Source organism: Saccopteryx leptura, chromosome 3, assembly GCF_036850995.1.
Source record: "Saccopteryx leptura isolate mSacLep1 chromosome 3, mSacLep1_pri_phased_curated, whole genome shotgun sequence".
Classification (NCBI taxonomy): Eukaryota; Metazoa; Chordata; class Mammalia; order Chiroptera; family Emballonuridae; genus Saccopteryx; species Saccopteryx leptura.
In genome coordinates this window covers 203,854,253-203,875,373 of record NC_089505.1, presented here as the reverse complement: position 1 = coordinate 203,875,373, position 21,121 = coordinate 203,854,253, and the positions used below count along the sequence as shown (strand labels likewise).

General features: G+C 42.1%; 1 protein-coding gene across 44 annotated transcripts in view; it reads left to right on the top strand.

Annotated features, from left to right (window-relative positions):
- MAP4K4 (mitogen-activated protein kinase kinase kinase kinase 4) overlaps positions 1-21,121 on the top strand; it is a 224,485-nt gene that overhangs the window by 168,957 nt on the left and 34,407 nt on the right. For 3 of the 44 annotated variants that reach the window (XR_010750307.1, XM_066377157.1, XM_066377155.1), the window contains exons 13-25: positions 1,552-1,713; positions 4,755-4,841; positions 5,415-5,633; positions 6,898-7,059; positions 10,176-10,403; positions 11,342-11,448; positions 12,800-12,951; positions 13,649-13,746; positions 15,606-15,781; positions 16,275-16,395; positions 17,447-17,638; positions 19,648-19,765; positions 20,070-20,240. Coding sequence is in view for 43 of the 44 variants with exons in the window: in XM_066377157.1 (XP_066233254.1) it covers positions 1,552-1,713; positions 4,755-4,841; positions 5,415-5,633; positions 6,898-7,059; positions 10,176-10,403; positions 11,342-11,448; positions 12,800-12,951; positions 13,649-13,746; positions 15,606-15,781; positions 16,275-16,395; positions 17,447-17,638; positions 19,648-19,765; positions 20,070-20,240 (1,993 nt within the window). In the remaining variant the exon portion in view is untranslated. Of the gene's footprint in view, positions 1-1,551; positions 1,714-4,754; positions 4,842-5,414; positions 5,634-6,897; positions 7,060-10,169; positions 10,404-11,341; positions 11,449-12,799; positions 12,952-13,648; positions 13,747-15,605; positions 15,782-16,274; positions 16,396-17,446; positions 17,639-19,647; positions 19,766-20,069; positions 20,241-21,121 lie in introns of all 44 variants that reach the window. The other 41 variants (XM_066377185.1, XM_066377158.1, XM_066377188.1 and 38 more) reach the window with 27 other exon arrangements.

Below are 21,121 nucleotides of genomic sequence, written 5' to 3'. Positions count from 1 at the left end.
AGGTTGACTACCACTGCTGTAGCCACTAACCACATGATTATTTAAATTAACGTTAATGAAATAAAATTAAAAACTCAGTGTCTCAGTTATACTAGCTACATTTCAGGTGCTTAGGAACAGCAGGTGGCTAGTGGCTACTGTATTGAACTGCGGTAACAGCACATTTTCACCATCCTAGGGAGCTCTGCTGGACAGCCCCGTTGCAAGGCTCGCCTTTGTTTCATTTCTTGGGAAGAACTGGTTAATTTTGCATTCTGCACTATGGATGTGTTTTATTGACACGTCTGGGGCTGAGTCAGACCAGCTGCTTGACGAGTTTCCAGTGTGTCACACCGCTCTCTGCTGAGGGGTTAGATAGAACAGCCTAGAATCAGAAGGGCTGTTAGAGCCATTCTCGTGAGCCAGTGGCGCCTTTTGCCCGTTGATCACAGGCAGGATGATGTCTGGTTGACAGGATCAGCTTTAGAGAGAAAGCCATCCTTCCAGCTGGGGGCTTTCTAGCCAGTGACACTGGGCAAGTACCTTCTCTTTTCTGAACCTGTGTTCTCATCTGTAGAATAGGAATGAAATTCCTGCTTCTTAGGTTTGTAGGAGGATTGTATTAGGCAAAGTATGTGAAATAAAGATTGTCAGAAAAGGCCCTGGCCGGTTGGCTCAGCGGTAGAGTGTCGGCCTGGCGTGCGGGGGACCCGGGTTCGATTCCCGGCCAGGGCACATAGGAGAAGCGCCCATTTGCTTCTCCACCCCACCCCACCCCCTCCTTCCTCTCTGTCTCTCTCTTCCCCTCCTGCAGCCAAGGCTCCATTGGAGCAAAGATGACCCGGGCGCTGGGGATGGCTCCTTGGCCTCTGCCCCAGGCTCTAGAGTGGCTCTGGTTGCAGCAGAGCGACTCCCCAGAGGGGCAGAGCATCGCCCCCTGGTGGGCAGAGTGTCGCCCCTGGTGGGCGTGCTGGGTGGATCCCGGTTGGGCGCTCGGGCGCATGCGGGAGTCTGTCTGACTGTCTCTCCCTGTTTCCAGCTTCAGAAAAATACAAAAAAAAAAAAAAAAAGATTGTCAGATAATACATGTGTGCAGTGGTGGTGCTTTGTATTCATGGTGGCAGTCATGGCATTGCTTCTTCTGTTAACATCAGTTTTTCTTTTCCTGATGTATGCTGTTTCTCCCCTTTTTAATTATTTCTCTCTTTTATTTGCCCTACTTCTATTTTCCTTTATTTGGTACTCTTTTATCTTTTTCTTCTGACTTAGGGCCTTGGGTAACTGTTAGTGATAATCAAAGATTAAGTATTGCCTATCTCCTAATTGCTGTGGTACATTGAAGAATGAGGAATAATTGATATAAAAATGAAGCCAAACCCTATAAGGATTCAGATACACGCGTCTGTAAGCAGTGCTTATGAGGAAGCTGGTCTAGATGGCCCAGCAGTGTGCAATGTCTGGCCATAGTGATGGGGTCTCTGAACACCCTCTCCTCTGCTGTGACTGGTCTGAGATTGTCAGGAGAACCACAGCCAGGAGCTCCCGGCTGATTGTCCGTCTTTCCTTATGCAGCAACAAAGGAGAGAGCGCGAAGCAAGAAGGCAGCAGGAGCGTGAACAGCGGCGGCGTGAGCAGGAGGAGAAGAGGCGTCTAGAGGAGCTGGAGAAGAGGCGGAAAGAGGAGGAGGAGAGGAGACGGGCGGAGGAAGAGAAGAGGAGAGTGGAAAGAGAACAGGTTAGTGCACAGAGAGCATTCCAGCCCTGTGTGTGTGACGTTCACTACTTTGTAGAATCGGGGTATTTGGGGCAAAAGCTATACACCTGTGTGCATGCACAAACCTTCAAGACATTGGAGGTTTAAACATGCTGAAACATAATTGGAAGTACACCAGTAAATTTAGTCTCTTGTCCTTAGAAAAAGATCTGTATGTTATTACACTTTAGAAACCTTCAAACCAGAAAAGGAATCTACAAATGGTATGATGGTCGAAAGATTTTTGACTATATCTTCTCAAGTTCAGCTTAAGTGCTTCAAACCTAACATATCTGGGTAATTCACTGTTTTAAAATGAAATTTAAAACCAACTCTTAAATTTCTCATGAGCAGTGTTTGAAGTAGCCACTGGCTAACCAAATATTTAATATTTATATTTAATTCATTATATATATATGTTGCATTTTGGAAAAATCTAACAAAATTGTCATTTTGTTTATCCAAAAAAGAAAAGAGCAGGTTTTAGTAATACTTATAGCATTGTATTAATGCAACATAATAGTTCTCTTTAGAAATCTCTGTTTCCTGAACTGCCTGTGCAAAGAAAAATTGAGCTTCTTGTTGTCTGTGTTGAATAAAGAAAAAGGATATGAATGAGGACTAATTTAAATAAAACTTGAAATTTATACTTAAAACAATGCATTAACCTCCATATTTGGATATTTGTTTATTATCCTTGATACTAATGATACGCCTTAGGTTTTCTGAGACTTGGGTCTGCTTGGTGCATTTTTCCTAAGAATTTAAGTGATATTCTTTATCTGTTACCTTATTGGCATTATTGGCCAGTTAACTGTGGTGTGCTTTGTTTCATTTCATGGTCATTTATAATTAGGGCCTGCAAAGAAGAGAAAATATACATTACACACTTTTAAAAATTAAACCTCAATTCTCACAGTTTGATGGTGAGAGGATGGTATGAACGTAATATTTAGCCTTTATTGTTCTAATGGCAGCCATTAGCTTTTGTGTATAGCAAGTATTCTTCACCTCTTTTTAAAAAGATAGCATCAAAAATCAGCTTTATTCTGCTTTCCTTATTCTACTGCAGAGTAATTATTTCCATGTTAACATTGCTGTAGGAAACGTCACGTGTGCATAAGTATGCATGTATATGTACATGTATAATGTTTTGTGTGTTCACTGACTTTTGGTTATGACTTTCATGATTTGGGTAGATGTGAATTTTCCAGTTGTCTCTGTGTTTTGAAGGCAGAAAGCAAATGAGTGTACTACTTGATCTTTTAATTTGCGGTTTTATTCTGTGTGGTTCAAAGAAGAGAGGAGTGGGGAGTCACATTCCTTCCTCAGTCATTGCGGGGAAGGCCACGTACCATGCTGGGTGGTTCTCGGCAGAGCATGTGTCATAAAGGGTTAGGCTTACGGGGAGCCCAGTTGGAATCGGTGTGTCTGCCACTGGACTTATGGATATGCTTTCCCCAGACTATTTTTTAGGGGTTAAATTTGCTTTGTAAAATAAGCCTTTCTAAGGAAATATGTATGTCCTAATTTCTGTTATCCAGCATTCTCTCACTTAGAATTACTGGTTAACAAAAACTTCTGTTCAGCCCGATGTTATTATTATATTAAGGTGTGTAGCTTGGTATGAGTGGATTCTCAGCAGTAGACCCTGTAAATAAATTATCTGAATTTCAGAATAAAATTGGTCCTCATAGAACCCTTTGCCTACTCTCCTCCTGGAGTAGTTAGCTTTCTCCTTTTTGAAAAGGAGGGAAACTTATTTTGTCTGTAAAATGTAGGTTCTTTTTGAGGTTATTTTATCTCATAGTTGAGCCTCACAACAAAATCCTGAGAGTTGGGAGAGAATGTTCTTGGTAGTTATTTCTCAAATGAGGAGACTGAGAAAATGGGAAGCTGGGGGCTTATGAGAGATCATCTGAGGTCTCTTGATTTCCCAGTCTACTAAGTACACTTGTGGCTTCAAGATTAGATGTTTCCTCTTTTTATACGTATTTTGGATATATTTACCTCCTTTTATTGTTTATCATTCTCTTTCCATTGGAAACTAGTACCCCCACCCCCTCCTTTCTCTCTCTCATACAGACACACACATACACACACACCCTTATAAAGAACCTGGTCCTGTTCATTTGTGACATCACCTAGATCTGGTGTTTCTAGACCGTGGCTTTCAGAATGTAGTCATTCTAGGTATCTTCTATTATCAGAGAAAACACAAATCATGTTTTTATTTTTTATTTTTTTTGTGGCAGAGACAGGGAGAGTCAGAGAGAGGGACAGATAGGGACAGACAGGAAGGGAGATGAGAAGCATCAATTCTTTGTTGCTGCTCCTTAGTTGTTCATTGATTGCTTTCTCATATGTGCCTTGACTGTGGGGCTACAGCAGACCGAGTTACCCCTTGCTCGAGCCAACAACCTTGGGTCCAAGCTGGTGAGCCTTGCTCAAACCAGATGAGCCCGCGCTCAAGCTGGCGACCTCAGGGTCTTGAACCTGGGTCCTCCGCATCCCAGTCTGACGCTCTATCTACTGCGCCACTGCCTGGTCAGGCAAATCATGTTTTCTATTTTATTATTAGACAGGTTTTGGTTTGAGGTTTTAAAAATTGGCAACCCATGTTTGTTATAAATACAGACTAATAAGCAGACATTTATTAATGAACTCTCTGCTTTCCTAAAATTACACTTCTGATTCCTCCAGAGTCTGCCATCCTAAGAGGAACATCACAGACCTTTAATACACAGCACTTGTCTGAATAACAGCTGTGTACTAACAGGAAAACTTCCAGATACTGTTGTGTATTCCACCTGAGTGCATATCAGCATTTATTAGACTCTTGAGGTCTCAGTGGCCAGTGTGGAGTTCCTGGAAAAATCCTTAGCAATAGATCTTGTTGGAGGTTCATTACTAAGTGAATTTCCATTAAAGATGCCCAAGTGGCTGGTTCTCGGCGCTCCATTGGGTGGTTCTGATGCTTCCTTTTTGGATGAATTGATTGCCGGGTGATTTCTGTGTGACAGGAGTATATCAGGCGGCAGCTAGAAGAGGAGCAGCGGCACTTGGAGATCCTTCAGCAGCAGCTGCTCCAGGAGCAGGCCATGTTACTGGTAACGCCCCACATCTGTCTTGTTCTGTAGTGCCAGGGCTCATGTATGCATCCCTCCCCTGAGCTGGGCATAGCTGTTCGTCACAGACCATTCTGGGGAGTGCTGTGGGCTGACAGGCTCAAATAGAGACATCCTCTGTGGTCCTACTGCTGGGGCACATTTCCAGGTGGCTTTTATTTATTTATTTACTTATTTCCCATTAATAACTTCACTGTTCTCAGTTGATAGACCAGGTTTTGACCAGAAATTGACATTCAGTGAACAAACAAGAATGCCAAAGGCTGAAGGTTCAAAGCACTTGCCATAGGATTTTTACCTAGTTTACTATAGACACTCTTGAAGCCACAGCTACTGACATTTAATTGAATTCTCTCTTACTCTGTCCAGTGATATTATTAGTGACAAGCTGTCAGATTTTTCACAGGTAATACGCTATTTAAAATACCAGCCATTTTGCTTTGTTACAAAATGGGAAAAAATCGCATGGTCTTTTTAAAAAGTTGAAAATGCGTTGGAGAAGAAGCGAGCTCTCCGATGTCCCATAGATTTAGTGTTCTCCTCTCCCTCTCCAAGGAGTGCCGATGGCGGGAGATGGAGGAGCACCGGCAGGCAGAGAGGCTCCAGAGGCAGTTGCAACAAGAACAAGCATATCTCCTGTCTCTACAGCATGACCACCGGAGGCCGCACTCGCAGCAGCAGCAGCCGCCGCCGCCGCCACAGGAAAGGAGCAAGCCAAGCTACCATGTTTCCGAGCCTAAGCCCCATTATGAGCCCGCTGACAGAGCTCGAGAGGTATCTGCTTTCCTGTGATGTGTAGACATTGATGCTGTGTCAGTTCCCTGCCTCTTAAGCACAGACATCAGCTGAGGTCTACCTACCCTTTGGTTTTCTAGCTTGAGAATTGAGGTTCTGAAAAGTGAGGGAACTCACCCAGCATTTCTTACCTAGTTAAGTGTTTTATCCATAGGAGACCAGAGTACCTTTGTTCACAGTTTTGAGACAAACACTAAACCAGGGGTCGGGAACCTATGGCTTGCAAGCCAGATGTGGCTCTTTTGATGGTTGCATCTGGCTTGCAGACAAATCTTTAATAAAAAAAAAATTATAACGTTAAAAATATAAAACATTCTCATATATTACAATCCATTCATTTCCTACCACTCATGTTCATGGTTGCGGGTGGCTGGAGCCAATCACAGCTGTTCTCCAGGACAACACCAAATTTTTATTGGATAATGCGTAATGTACATGGGTCGTTGTATGGCTCTCACGGAATTACATTTTAAAATATGTGGTGTTCATGGCTCTCTCAGCCAAAAAGTTTCCCGACCCCTGCACTAAACTAAACAAAAAGGGGGAAGGTTATATATAAGACTCATTCTTTAAAATGTAAGTAAGAGGAAAGGTGGCCTGCTTAACTATTTTTCCAAAACTGCAATGAGGGTGAAGTGTGCCTATAGCCTGACTTACTGACTTTTTAGTGATCCTGATTGGTTACTGAGTCCAAGCCTTCGGGAGAGCCTCCCAGTGAGGATGTGGCAAAGCCATCCCTGTTCTGGGATGCTAGGTACACAGGGAGCGAGTGGGTTAGCCTCCAGAGTACGGGGAGTCCCAGCCTTAGGTGGCATTCTTCCCCCATTTCTGGCCCTCCCAGAGAGTAAATGCTAGGATCAAGGGTTCTGGAATGCCCTTTTTTGCTGGAATGAAATGTGTTTTAGATTCCTGATGATAATCTTTTAATCTGTTGGTTTAGTTGGCTGTAACACATTTAATTTTTTTTTCTAGTTTATCATCCACATGTACAACCCTAGAATTCTTGCCAGGAGGAGATTTTAAAGGCTGCCTCTTTTAACTTTTATTCTCATAAGTGTTTCTTTATCCTGGATCAAATCCTAGTCCTGCTTTATTTGCCTCCTTCCTTTTTAAATGACCCCTTTCTTTTCTTGCAGTTGAAGTAAACAGAAATTTCTCTTTACTGTCCGTCCACTTCCAGGCTTTCTGTGGTGATGCTTTTCTCTACTAACACCGAGTTATGTCTTCTAATTCTCTGATGCAGGTGGATGATAGATTTAGGAAAACTAACCACAGCTCCCCTGAAGCCCAGTCTAAGCAGACAGGCAGAGTATTGGAGCCACCAGTGCCTTCCAGATCAGAATCTTTTTCCAATGGCAACTCCGAGTCTGTGCATCCTGCCCTGCAGAGACCAGCTGAGCCACAGGTAGTGATAGCTAGGGGCTGTGGGTCAAGGAGGCAGGTGCACGTGACAGATCCCTAAGCCACAGACCTGCTTGTCGGATTCCCACTGTGGTGTATTACCAAATTCAGAAGGAGAAGAGATTAGCAAGAACCAGTTTAGACTAATTTAAAAGGACACACCCTCAGTTGATAGGAAAGAGAAGACTTTTTTTTTTTTTTTGGTATTTTTCTGAAGTTGGAAATGGGGAGGCAATCAGATAGACTCCTGCATGTGCCCGACCAGGATCCACCCGGCATGCCCACCAGGGGGCGATGCTCTGCCCATCTGGGGCGTTGCTCTGTTGCAACCAGAGCCATTCTAGTACCTGAGGTAGAGGCCACAGAGCCATCCCCAGCGCCCGGGCCAACTTTGCTCCAGTGAAGCCTTGGCTGTGGGAGGGGAAGAGAGAGACCAAGAGGAAGGAGAGGGGGAGGGGTGGAGAAGCAGATGGGTGCTAAGAGAAGACCTTTTAAGGAGATTTTGTTGTACTTATTAAGAATAATATGGATTCAGTGATTTCTTCTCTTAATCTAACGTTTTGCCTTCCCTAACTCAGATGTTCATGAATACAAAAAATTTTTTCAGTTTAGTTTTTAGAAAATCAGTGCTACAATTGTGTACTGTATTTCCCTATGTATAAAACGCACTTTTTTTTGAAAGATTCGGGGTCTAAAAAGTGGGTGTGTCTTATAAGTGGTTGTAGATATTTTTTTACTTGCATTTCCCGATTTTTCGCACGTTTTTGCGCTCATTGTTGAAGACAGTGATTCATCATCAGACACAGATGAGGACAAGCTAATGGATGGGAGTTTTGGCAGTGATAAGGAGTTGTATAAATTTTATAATGAATAAAACTTGAGTTCAATAACTTTATGTAATACATTTTTTTTTCCAAATTTCGGGCCCCAAAATTCTGGTGTGTCTTATACATGGGGAAATAGGGCACATAGAGGGAGACCAGCACATTCCTCTTGCTAGGACCCTTGCACCTGGCTAGTTCTGGGAGTAGGCTTTAGAGAGCCAGTGACTACCCGGAAATCCCACATACAAGTTTTTGGTTTGTCCAGATGTGCACTTTTTTTCTGGGAAAATGACCTTTTAGCAGATTCTCAAAAGTTTCAAGATCCTAAACAAGTTATAGTTCAATAGGTTAGGTAGGGCTTTCTGTGAAGTTGTTCAGGGTAAAGGTCACAAACTCTCACTGGTCGGCCACAGCCTTCTGCCCTGTCTGGGTGAGGGAGAACTTGTGGGCCAAGTGCTGTGGGGTAAGGGAACCCTCTCTATTGCCTGGAGAGGAAAGTAGACTGCAAGGTTGCCCACAGCAGAGATCTGAGACACCCACAGGGTCTCACTCTGTTGCTGAAAACTCAGCTTTTAGACACTATGCCCCTTGCAGCTGTGTAACCCAGAGTACTGGAAACAAGTGCTCAGACCTCAGTTTCCTGGTCACTGATGTTTGCCTGTGCTAGGGGCAGAAGTTCACATTTTTTTGTGATGGCAGTAGCTGTGGTGTATAGAGAAACAAATTGAAATGAGGATTGAATGTGCTTCATGCTAGATAAACCCAGTATGGAGGAGTTTAAAGAGGAAACAGCCAGGACCTTACCATACCATGCTGTGGGTGTGTGTTGGGGACTTGTGTTGGGCGAGGGGAAGTGTTTACATGGGACAACAGCTTCTTGATTCACAGAAGAGCTGACCCATAAGCCAGTTGGCAACTCCAGAGAGTAAGATGGAAAGAAAAAAGAAGCAGAGGAGAACAGGACAGGGTCAGGGGAAAAGGGAAGAGAAGGGAGGAGGGACTAGCAAAATAAGTTTGATGACACGCCAATGAAGAGTCCAGGATTAAAGTTTTCATTCTGAACGTTAAACCAGCCATAAATAGAACATCATTATCTATATGGCCAATAACAGTTTAGAAAAATAGGAGTTCCTGAACTAAGTAGATTACTTTTTATATTAATGATTAATTAATGTAGTGCCTTGAAATGGTCTCCCTTTCCTCCTTCTATGTGAAATTGTTTTTGCCTATGCAAATGTTTTCTTAGCAGGAAACTTTTTTTCAGGTAGGACTTGATTCTAAAATCCATGTTTTAAAAATTATAGTTACAGATAATACTTTCAGTTCCATGTTTTTCCCTTTGAAAATTTTAAACATTTTAGGCATCATGGATTATACCAGTAACTCGAGTTTCGTGGCTCTCACCTAGAAGTCATAAACCTCTGGAACTAATTTTGAATCTTGCTTTTGGGAAAGTTAAATCAATTGTGATTTGGTATTTCCAGTTTTCATTAAATGCATTGATGTAATAGATATATAGCTAGAATAATGTAAATAAAAATATTGAACATGTATTTTAAAACTGTAAGATATAGTTTAAAGAAAATACAGATTATTTCAGAAATTGTTTTCCCAATTTAAAAGCAACCAGATAAACTCAGTTAATAATTAATTTAGGGAACCATAATAATTAAAATTTTTAAAGAAATTAAAGTTCTCTTTTTATAATTAGTATGAAGATGTATTGAGTTTCTAGGCATTGAGTGTTTTAAGACTTGGGAGAAGAAAGAAGGAACATTGATGCATTTGAAAAGTTGATTGTTTTTAAAGTAATTCTATTTCGTCTTTGTTGTTTTACTGTTACTTGGTCTGAAATTTCACCCTGCCAGGTAGAGTGAGTGTGGCTAGATCATCTGCACGTGTGGCAGGCTTCATCTGTGTTCTCTTCCTCTCTGCTTGTCCAGTTTATGCTTTGACGTGGGTGTGCATGTAGCATGGTGTGCCCCCCCCCCCCCAAAAAAAAAAAAAATCAGGACAAGAGTCTGTAAGCCTTTTGTTTTTTTTAAATCTTTGTGTTTCCTGCTATCTGTAATGTTTGTCTGGAAGAGTTTTCCTTCTAAGTGTACGTGTGTTCCTTTTCTACATATTCCCCAGATCACTGTAAAGTAGTATAACTATTTTGCTGCCTGGCTCACCTAATACTGTAGCACCCAGTTTGCATTCCCAGTTCCTACTTTGGATTTGGTGTATTGACCAGAAAAGCATTTTATGCAGAACGCATTGAATGTTTTGTGTTTTGTTTCCTTGTAAGGTACAGTGGTCCCACCTGGCATCTCTCAAGAACAATGTTTCCCCTGTCTCGCGATCCCATTCCTTCAGTGACCCTTCTCCTCCCAAATTTGCACACCACCATCTTCGCTCTCAGGACCCATGTCCACCTTCCCGCAGTGAGGTGCTAGGTCAGAGTTCTGACTCTAAGTTGGAGCTACCTGACCCCAGCCAAAAGACTTGGTCTAGATCAGACAGTGACGAGGTGCCTCCAAGGGTAAGAAGCAGAAAGACAGACGTGTGCTTCTTTTTCCTTTTTGTTATTTTAAAAAATTATTTATTTTAATTAAGGGTATGGTGACTTCACCAGCATTAAGGGGCAATGAAATTTCAAAGGAACTTTTTACAATGGGAAGAAACTTTCACACTCAGGCAGCCAGCACAATGAGCTGTTTATTGCTGTTGTTAACTATATGTTTAAACACTACGTAACAAAATAACTTCAGAGTAAGTCTATATAAAGAATATGCTTTTAGAACAAGTAGAATGAAATATATTTTAGCAGTTGTCTTATAAGTTTATACAGAAGCTCCAAATTTTTTTGCAACATTTAATCCAAATTTTCAGAAGGGGTCTTATAAAGAAGAAAATTTTTTTAATTACCATAAAAAGATATTTTTTCTTTTTAATTGAGGAATTTGGGGGTTTGTTTTGCTTTTTAAATTTATATTTAATTTTTAAATTTTTTTGTAATTACCTAATAGTGAAATTAAACACAAGGGCACATTTTAGTTTATTTTTCCTCCACTTGTAATTTGCTTCTTCTGAACATTTTCTTGTTTCCTACCAGTCTTTGTTTTCTTACTGATCCATCTGTAGACATTGTTTGGTTTCTTTGAGCTTATTTTCCTGATCCTCACATTACCTTGGCGAAATGCTTTTGTATGTCTCCTGACACCAAACTTTAGTCCAAACACTATTTACATGTCACAGAAGCATAGAAGGGCTGTTTGTCCTGGCTCCTCGGATGCCTTTGACTGAATTTTCTCTTTGTGTTCTATCAGTGGAGGGCAGAGGATGATCAGGAATGGAGGTCGGGGTGGTGATAGTAAAGGCTAACATAGTTAGGACTGTTGTAAGAATATGTTTTGGTAGGGAAATCTTTATTTTCCTCCTATTTTCAAGAACTTAAATGCTATAATTTTCTACCCAAAGGTTCCTGTGAGAACAACGTCTCGTTCTCCTGTTCTGTCCCGTCGGGATTCCCCACTGCAGGGCAGTGGGCAGCAGAATATTCAAGCAGGTCAAAGAAACTCCACCAGGTAAAAGAAGAGAGACACTTACGGACAGGGTTATTGCACAGTTGCCTACAGTCATTTGTCACCTTTTTTTCCCCATAAAAATGGTCATACGCAGGGAAGTTCTGAGGCAAAGAAATGACCAGTTTACAAAAGAAAAACTGTCATAAAATTTATTCACTTAAATAACATCAAACTGAGCTCTAGTGAAAAGGGTCTAAATCCAATTGTGTACTGTGGCAGCTTTCAAACAAAAACTACCCCCTGTGTCTGTGAAAGTTGATGAAAGGATAGCAGGGAAGGGTGAGAGCTTGTTATCTGCAGGATAGTGTAAGGTCTTGGGAGCACAAAAATGACAAATGGGCTGCCAAATCAAGTCATTGGTTGACTTACAGTTTGCAGTTAGCTAGTGAATTAATGAAATACCGTTTTTAGGTGCGAGAACTATTCTGTCTTGTATAGTAATTATTAGCCACATGAGGCTAGCACCCACTATATTATACAGCTAAGTTGGAAGTTAACTTAGTTAAAATTAACTAAGAGTAAAACTTAATTTTCTTGGTGATACTAGCTGTATATCAAATGCTCAGTAGCCTCACATAGCTAGTGGCTACCATATTACACACTTCAGCTGTGGAACATCTTCATCCTCTCAGTAAGTCCCACTGACCAGTACTGTTCTAGAGGAGGAAGAAAAGGTCATTTTGTTGAATGTTTTGTACCTAGTCATTATTGAACTTCTGCAGTTTGCCTTCTGTGCATGGAACCTTGGTAGAACTTGGAGAGTTGAGATGAGTGGTCACCCAGATGCTGCAGAGAGCCTTCTTGGTCCTTAAATGATCAAGGGGGCTGTGGAATTCTGTGACTGCGCCAGTGCATCAGGTCCTGCCCAGTGAACTTGTCCTCCCTGCCAGGGACACACCGTAGCCCAGGCTCTGTCACATTTCCAACACAGCTCATACAAAGAATATACTGTGTAAATGTCAGGTCTTGAGACCAGTCATGGTGAGTGAAAGCAGCCTGGAAACAGTATAATTTTGTGTAGAATTTGTATGAGTAGAAGTTTTTATTATAAGAACCTGAATTTGTAGCCACGACGGAAATAGTGACATTTCTAGACCAAACAGTAGCATTTCCTCTCATGCCTGATGAAGATTTGGGGTCTGCAAATGGTAGAATATCACTTAGCATTTTGGTTTGTTAGGATATCTGAAATAAAACCCAAGAATAATATTATAACTTTTGGTGAGTTTATGGGTAAATGCTGTTTGTAGGCTGTGTTTCTCATCGTACCTACATTTCGTGCATGTGTTTGTAATTTGATGCTGCATCTTGGGAAAACGCACTAACTCTTCCTCTTTTTCTTTTCCAACAGCAGTATCGAGCCCAGGCTGCTGTGGGAGAGAGTAGAGAAGCTGGTGCCCAGGCCTGGCAGCGGCAGCTCCTCGGGGTCCAGCAACTCCGGATCCCAGCCTGCCTCCCACCCTGGGTCTCAGAGTGGCTCTGGGGAGCGCTTCCGAGTGAGATGTAGGGTGCCTTTCTGTCTTCCTTTCCCCTTTAATGGTGCTAGGCTGTGATTCATGTTCTGAAATCTTTTTCAACCATGTAAACAGACCTGTGGTTTTCACACACCTCTGTATCACAAGACAGTGTATAGGTTGCTAATGATACTAGTAGTCATTATCTTTCTAATAATAGAGTTAACTTTTGAGAGCTTACACATGCCCACACTGTGAGCCCTTTACATGCATTATCTCATTTAATCCTGATAAGATATGTTTATTGTGTCTCCATTTTACAGATGACAGTTACTGCAATTTAGTGAGATTCAGTAACTCGTCCAAGGTGATTAGCTCAATGCTGAGCTGAGGTTTGAACTTAGTCTTTCAGTATAGACTCAGCCATATTGTCACTAGTATTGGTTCTTCAAACCTACTCATAATAATAGATTAGAAAACTTTCCTTTACAGCATTATTGACATAACAAGGTATCGTGAATATAGGTTAAGTAGAATATGGTGATGGTGACATCTAGGTAAGGGGTCAGAAGCGCCGGAGCCCAGACCCTCATGTGGAGACCCTGCCAAGAGTGGGGCTGGCAGAGGTGGGAGGTGGGCATGGGGATGAGGGTGAGAAGGCAAAAGGCTGTAGGCAGGTCTGCTTTTGTAGCACTGTCTAGGTGTTTGCATGCATCTGCCTTTCTTGTCTCTTTCGAACTTCACAGCATCCTCCAAATCTGAAGGCTCTCCTTCTCAGCGCTTTGAAAACGCAGCAAAAAAACCTGAAGATAAAAAAGAAGTGTTGAGACCTCTCAAGCCCGCTGTAAGAGCTGCTCAAAATCAGGTTTACTCATTTCAAGCTCGAGAGAGATCTTCCTATTAAAAATACATAGTTGAGAGGCACATTCCTTTCTGTGGGCCCCTTGCAGATTTGAGAAATGATAGGAATTCCATAAACCTCAGACCCATTTGTGTCACCCTCCCAACTTAGGTATTAAAAAAAAATACAAAAGAAAGAAAAGCCTTTTTATCTCTTTGCTTCATGAACACTTGATGAGTTGCACATTTATAATATTGGCTTTTAGAATAAATCTCCATCATCTTTTAAAAACTACCTGTTATTTAAGTTCTGCCTTTCGATACCTGGAGTGGCAGTTGTGACCGACCTGTGCCTCCTTTAATCCCTGTGGCATTCACCGCCCTGTTTCTCTCACCCTGGAGGGTCAGGCTGTGGGAATGTGATTTCCTTCTCGGATTGATCGATGTCCTTCCCCTTCTCCCTTTTTTCTGCCATGCCTCCTGTGCTGTCTCTGCCCTCCGTCCCCGGTGCGACGGGATGGCTGCTGGACTGCAGGGTGAAGTGGTAAGCCCCGTCTCTGGGAAATTCAGCATCAAAGAACCATTCTAACTGCCTTTTAAACTTAGCTTGTGCCCCATCTACACTGATTTTTCTTACTCAACTTACCTTTCTGTTCTTTCCTAGAATGAAAATACCCAAATTTTTGCTTTATTTTTTTAACACAAAATTTGCTGCATGCATTTTTTTTTTAACTAAATACAGCTTAAAAAAAACTTCTTAAAAAGCCACACCTGTAGTATGAAATAGCAAGGCTGAAGGTCTAATACTTTGTCACTGCTATTTCAGAGGCTCAAGTTCAAGAAAGGACATTTTCTTCACTGGGGAGAAGAAAACTGTTGGAACTGCTCAAAAAGGAGGGGGGGGGGGATGGCTACATAGCCTACTTTGTAAAAAGTCATTATTTTTAAATAAAATTCTCAAGTAGAAAGATACACTTTAGACTTTTCTATGAAAATGTGGAATATGAATAATCACACTTGGAAATTATATATGAATAATTGATTCTTAAAGTATCTCAGTATAGAATAGGAAAAGAAAATGAAGCACTGTTTTGAATAATAACTTTTACTATTAATTTCTTTTCTTTCTGATGTTCCTATTTCTTGGCACTATTGCAGGGTGAGAATTTAAAGGTGTGGGTGGGGCAGAGGCTGGGCCTCCCAGCCACCACTTGCTCACTATGTGTCAGGCACGTTTGTAAGAATGTGGCCAGTTGTTCACAGTGGGTGAAGCAAGATGGAATGGTATTGGTGCTCAGGTTCCTTATCTGCTTTCTTATAGTTTGAAATGTTTAAAAAATAAAAGTTGAAGTTAAAAATAAATACTTCACCAAATACACATTTTAAATGAGCCCTATTTAACTAGACTCTTACATTATGGATAATCTCCTTAAAAGAATACTTTGTTACATAGGCAGGTATCTTTATAACAAATTTCAAGGATCTGTCTACACACATTTGTTGATTTAGAATTTTGTAGTTGAGAAAAAATGCCATCAGCTTGTTATAAGCAGATTATTATGGTTTTTGTTGGTGTGAGATTTGAACTCTATACAACATCTTTGACTTTGTTTTTTTCTATTTTTGTCCATTTTTGACTTGTTTGGTCTTTTCTGTCAAAAGCTTTAAGAGCTCACCTTCATGTGATACTGGTAAATTCTCTATAAAACAAGTTTACAGAACTGGTACTGTGGCTATTTTGTTAATATCATAGTTAAAATGGAGAACTTCTCATTCTTTGCTGTTTTTTTGTTTTGGGGATTTTTTTTTTAACACTCTCCCCACCCCCTTTTGCCTTACTCTCTTTTCTGTCCTCTACATTAGGATTTGACTGCACTGGCTAAAGAGCTTCGAGCAGTGGAAGATGTGCGACCACTGCACAAAGTGACAGATTACTCCTCGTCCAGTGAGGAATCAGGGACAACTGATGAGGAAGATGATGACGCAGAGCAAGAGGGGACTGGAGAACCCCTGTCTGGACCAGAGGACACCAGAGCAGCGTCAGTCCTTGGTGTATTTTAGAGAGGATGGGAGTATCCCCCTGAATCTTCTTTCCTCTGGGAACCAGTCTTTTCTAACCCTCTCATAAGATTCTGTGAACATGTACTGTGTAGTTGTGGATTCTTCTGCCTCTATGTTTTCTCCTTTCTCTTCCTTGGTGTGCATGTGCCTATCAGTGGCTCTCCCCAATTACCCAATGTGTATTTTATTTTTTCTTCTTAATTTCAAGATATGATAAAACGGAAATTTCAGTTTGGTTTCACTACTTTGATTAACCATAAGTATTCATTCTAGATTTTTTTACTTAGAAACAAACTGAACTGCAGGAACTTAGGAGTTGAATGGAAAGCACTAAGCATTTGTTTTCCTTAAGGAAACATTGCACCTGTAGCCATATCTCTTCTGATGACTTGGAGAAGGTGATAAGTCTAAACAGAATATTCTCAATCAATGGTGTTTATGGTCCTTCACCTCTGAATTTTTTCTCAATAGATCATCACTGAATTTGAGCAATGGTGAAACAGAATCTGTGAAGACCATGATTGTCCACAATGATGTAGAAAGTGAACCAGCCATGACCCCATCCAAGGAGGGCACACTCATTGTCCGCCAGGTACCCGTGTCTCCACACAGTTGTCAGGCTGAGCTTCTCCTGTAGTCATTAACTCACTTGCTCATTCACTCACTCATGCTGTTTCTCCACCATCATCTGTTTTCATGTTAACAAGACCCAGAGAGCAAAGTGGCTGGGCTAGGGAGGCAGGTGTGTGCTGCATGCCAAGAAGGTAGCTAGCAACCCTCCACCCACATCGCTGCTCCTCTGCATGTCTGCGGCAGCCCTCATTCAAGCACCACGCTGAGTGTCACAGTCTGTGTCTGACAGTAGAAAAGCCACAGGACATTTTTCAGGAGGCTTTCGGAGCCAGGAGCAGCCTCAGGGTTTCTGCAGAGAGCTTTCAGCTCCGAGAGCCCACAGTGCTGCCGTGAGCGGAGGCAGGCAGGATGCACTGGAGTGGAGGCAAACTCCTTCACCAGGGAGGGCTTCATTCAGCAGTGGGCCGGGTGGTCACACTGATGTGTTCCAAAATGTTAGCTTCCTTACTGTTTGCTGTTTAAATGTGTACCACCCAGGTTTGTTCAGTTTGGATTACTAAGTTTTACAACTGTGTGTTCATTTCTTAGCTGTAAGGAAAGTGATCTGCTTCTCATTTCAATAGAACAGGGCACCTACCTAGCATGTTGGACTTTTCCTGAGTGGTCTCGTGCTATGGCAACGTGTTTGGATGGAAGGAAGGTGGGAAGAACATGGAAAAGACCAGGGTTAAAAGAAGTGACAGGATACTTTCTAGAGCTTTAGACAGAAAGATTAAAAAAAAAACAACATTGCTCATGATTTTGGTGGTAGCAGGTAGTATGGCAGATAAACCAGACTGAGCTCACTGCTCAGTCCTCTTGCTACCAGATGAGGCACTCTGAGTTCTGTTGGCTCAGCTTAGACATTCAGCAAGGAAGTGTGAGCGATTCAAGCTGATTTCCTCTGGTCTTCCCTTGATAATGTAGCAGATTGAGACGTCACACAGCACCTGACAAAGTCAGTTATCAGTAGGGTCATAGGCAATTTCAGCAGCACTTGAGCGAGACAAGTGTGCCTGTTTTCTCTACAGAGTACAGTTGACCAAAAGCGTGCCAGCCATCATGAGAGCAATGGCTTTGCCGGTCGTATTCACCTCTTGCCAGATCTCTTACAGCAAAGCCATTCCTCCTCTACTTCCTCCACCTCCTCCTCCCCATCTTCCAGCCAGCCGACACCCACCATGTCCCCACAGACACCCCAGGACAAGCTCACTACTAATGAGGTATGTCTCGCACCACAGCTGGCTGCTTTCCTAGGGCTAGACCAGCACTGCCTAGTAGCTAGTTTGCAGGAGACTTTTCCAATGCCCCACCCTTTCCTTCCCCACCCGCTTTCTTCTGTCACCCACCCTTCTCCCCCACCCCCAAGTAACATGTTTCAGATCTGCATACAAATCCCTTAACCTAGATCAGCTTCCCTTCAGACTTAACGGTCCGTTTCCTTTTCTCTAGATCAAAGCAGTTGCATGGCTTTCTGTATTCAGTTTTTTTTTAAGCTTAAATGAAGTGATTGCTGTGTTCTCAGATCCGTTATGTGTTTGACATGAGACTCCTAGAGTCGTTTGTAGAATCTACCTTTTTTATTCTCATTATCTAATAAATAAAATACAGAAGAACTTGGTTAAGCAGACTTGGCCTTATCTGGACAAACTAGTCCTGCTGAACAGGAATTTCCTTCAAAGAGGACTGGATTGTTTTTTTGGGGGGAGGAGCAGTATGGTGGGTTGGTTACTCTTTGTTTTCACCAACCCTGTTAAAGGATTTCTTTCCTTGAAATTCACAATCACTCAGTTTAAAAAGAGGCCAAATGTTTTTCAGGGAAATCTAGACATTTTAGGGTCTGGAAGGTCTCAGTATGCTTTTAATATAAAATTTTGAATGGGAAGCCCTGTGTGCTCATTTGAAGGCTTGGCTGTGGTGCTCAGTCTGGGTGCTAGTTGGGTGATTCTTTGCTCTTGGAACAGGGTCACATGCCCTCACCCACCCACCAATATAGTGACAGCGTGCACCTTGAGCACCCTGTTACTGAATTAAACAAGTGATTTGATTTCATGGGAGCTTTGATTTAAATGCATTTGTCTAACAGTTGAAGGAGGTTAAACGTGGCATGTAGCTTTAGCCAATCTTGTTGATAAGAACATTTAACTGCTGGCCTACCTGCCTGCTTCTACTTTGGTTTCCTTGTTAGAAAGAGTCAGAATAACCCTCTCCTCTGAGGAGCAGGGGCAAATCAGCCACTTCTAAGGCAAGCTCGGTGTCCAACTGGCCATCAGCTAGATTGGCCACTGACCCTAGGACAAGGGCAGGAAGCCTGCAAGCAGGCAGTTGTGTCAGCAGGCGTGGAGAGTCTGAGAGCCTGGGGAGCATGGGCTCTCGGACATGGTGACTCAGCTGCCCCTGGTGGGGGAAATGGTACAGGACAGAAACACTTGAGCAGACAAACTTGTTTTCTCCAGTGATTGATCCCACCTGTACTCATATTCTTCGTTATGTTTATATTTCAACTTTGCTTCATTTTGCTTTAATGTACGGTATTTATTATAACCCTTAACTCACTAAACTGGCAAGTTTATTTTTCTGTTTTGTTTTTAATTCTCATTACATTTCCACTTAACAATTTGTTTCTCTTTCTTTGTGTTTTTTTTTTCTTTTAAGTTACATTATTAACCAAAACACTAGTGCTCCTAAAAGAGCAAAGGGAGTTGGCTTATTTTGTCATCTGCACCATTCACTAGTGAGCCCTGTTTGAGATCAGTTTAATGATGATGTTTAATTAGCCAAAATTTCTGTAGCTCTCTGGCAAGAGGCTCACTGTAATAATGTAAATCTTAAAATTTGCCAAAATTCTGGCATAGATTAATTGGACTTTTTAGATAGGAGAGCAAATTCAGAAATTGATAAATTGAGATCAAGACATTTCAAACCTCCTTTAGGAGTTTTCATTAAAATTGTTTAAGAAAAGAACAGCTTGGAGCATCAAGTGTGGCTTTCATTGGTGGTGCGCAGCGTTGCTGCCTTGGCTGGGCAGTCCTCCTGAGGAGAGACGGAGATGAGCAGCGTGCTGCGAGTGTGGTGCACGCGTGCAGGAGCATCGCACTGGCATTTTGGAGGGCGATCGGTCGGGCTTGGGCTTTGTATTGGGAAACAGTGCAGTGTAGGAGTGGGTTGAAATGTTTTAATGTTTCTCTTTCTAATGTCATTGTATTAATAAAAATTGAAATTTACATTGCAGACTCAGTCCGCTAGTAGCACACTCCAGAAACACAAATCTTCCTCCTCCTTTACACCTTTTATAGACCCCAGATTACTACAGATTTCTCCATCTAGTGGGACAACAGTGACGTCTGTGGGTAAGTAAAGTAGCACCAAGAAAGCAGTTGATAAGCAGGACTCAGTCACTCTGTGTCACTCTCTGGTAGTGTAGGCGCGGCACGGTGCCGTGATCGGTGCAGGCCTCAAACACAGACGCCATCCCGCTTGCCTTGCCTTGTTTGCAATGAGCTGCATAGTTGATTTCCTTTTCCATTCGCATCTCCTACAGATTTCTTTTCCCGGACAGAGTCAGTTATGGCACCTATTTCCTTGGTATCGTGGGGGAGGGGGCAGGTGCAGGTTGGTGTGTACAGAAAGTAATGTCAAGTAACTCTGTTTTAGTGGGGTTTTCCTGTGATGGAATGAGACCGGAAGCCATAAGGCAAGATCCTACCCGCAAGGGCTCAGTGGTCAATGTGAATCCCACCAACACTAGGCCACAGAGTGACACACCGGAGATCCGTAAATACAAGAAGAGATTTAACTCTGAAATTTTGTGTGCTGCCTTATGGGGTAGGTATCTTACTGTTACTCTGGCCCTTTATTTATTTTTTAAATATTTACTTTATTGATTTTAGAGAGAGGAAGGGAGGAGAGATAGAGACAGGAATATCGATCTGTTCCCATATGTACCTTGACCGGGGATCAAACCAGCAACCTCTGTGTTTCGGGACAATGCTCTACCAACCAAGTTCTGGCCTGGAGTGGCCCCTTTATTTTTATTCTGAACAGTAGACTGGCCTTTTAGACAAGAACTGTTTTTGGATGGTTTCTGGATTTTTTGAAGAGCTGTTGACAGATAAGAGAGTGACATCTGTGACTCCATCCCTGTCCCTTCTCCATAATTGTGCAGGTACACGGGCATGCTGTCACTTGCTCCAGCTGTCAGGTGTTGGGAAGAATGATTTGTCTCCTTTTCTTCATGTAAAGATATAAAGTTAAAAGCTTAGAAAGACATTTGATTTAGTCCATATTTATAGGGAGAATGAAGAAGTTTGTTGAATTTCTTCAAATGTTTCAAACTAACGTTTTCCCTTGCTTTTTGTGCGTTGGGCCTGACGTTTAAATGAAGCTTTTAAAAGCAGTTTGCTACTGGCCAACTCTACAAAGGGGTCTGTAACCCTTTATCTTTTGAATACTTGCTGTATTTGTGATGTATCCTCAGAACCTGAGATACCATGAGAGGAAAGTCGGCTGTGCACAGAGCTCTGCCGTCTCCATCCTAACACTTGCTTTTTTGTCATCCCTGGTCTGTTCCCTTCCTCACTCCCACAGACGTCCTGCTCTTGGACTTAACTGTGTCTTCCTTCACTTTGTTCTTGTTCTCCTCCTCCTCCCCGAACTCCAGTCCTGCCTTTTTTAACAGGGACCTTGCTTCTACTCAGAAAAGTATC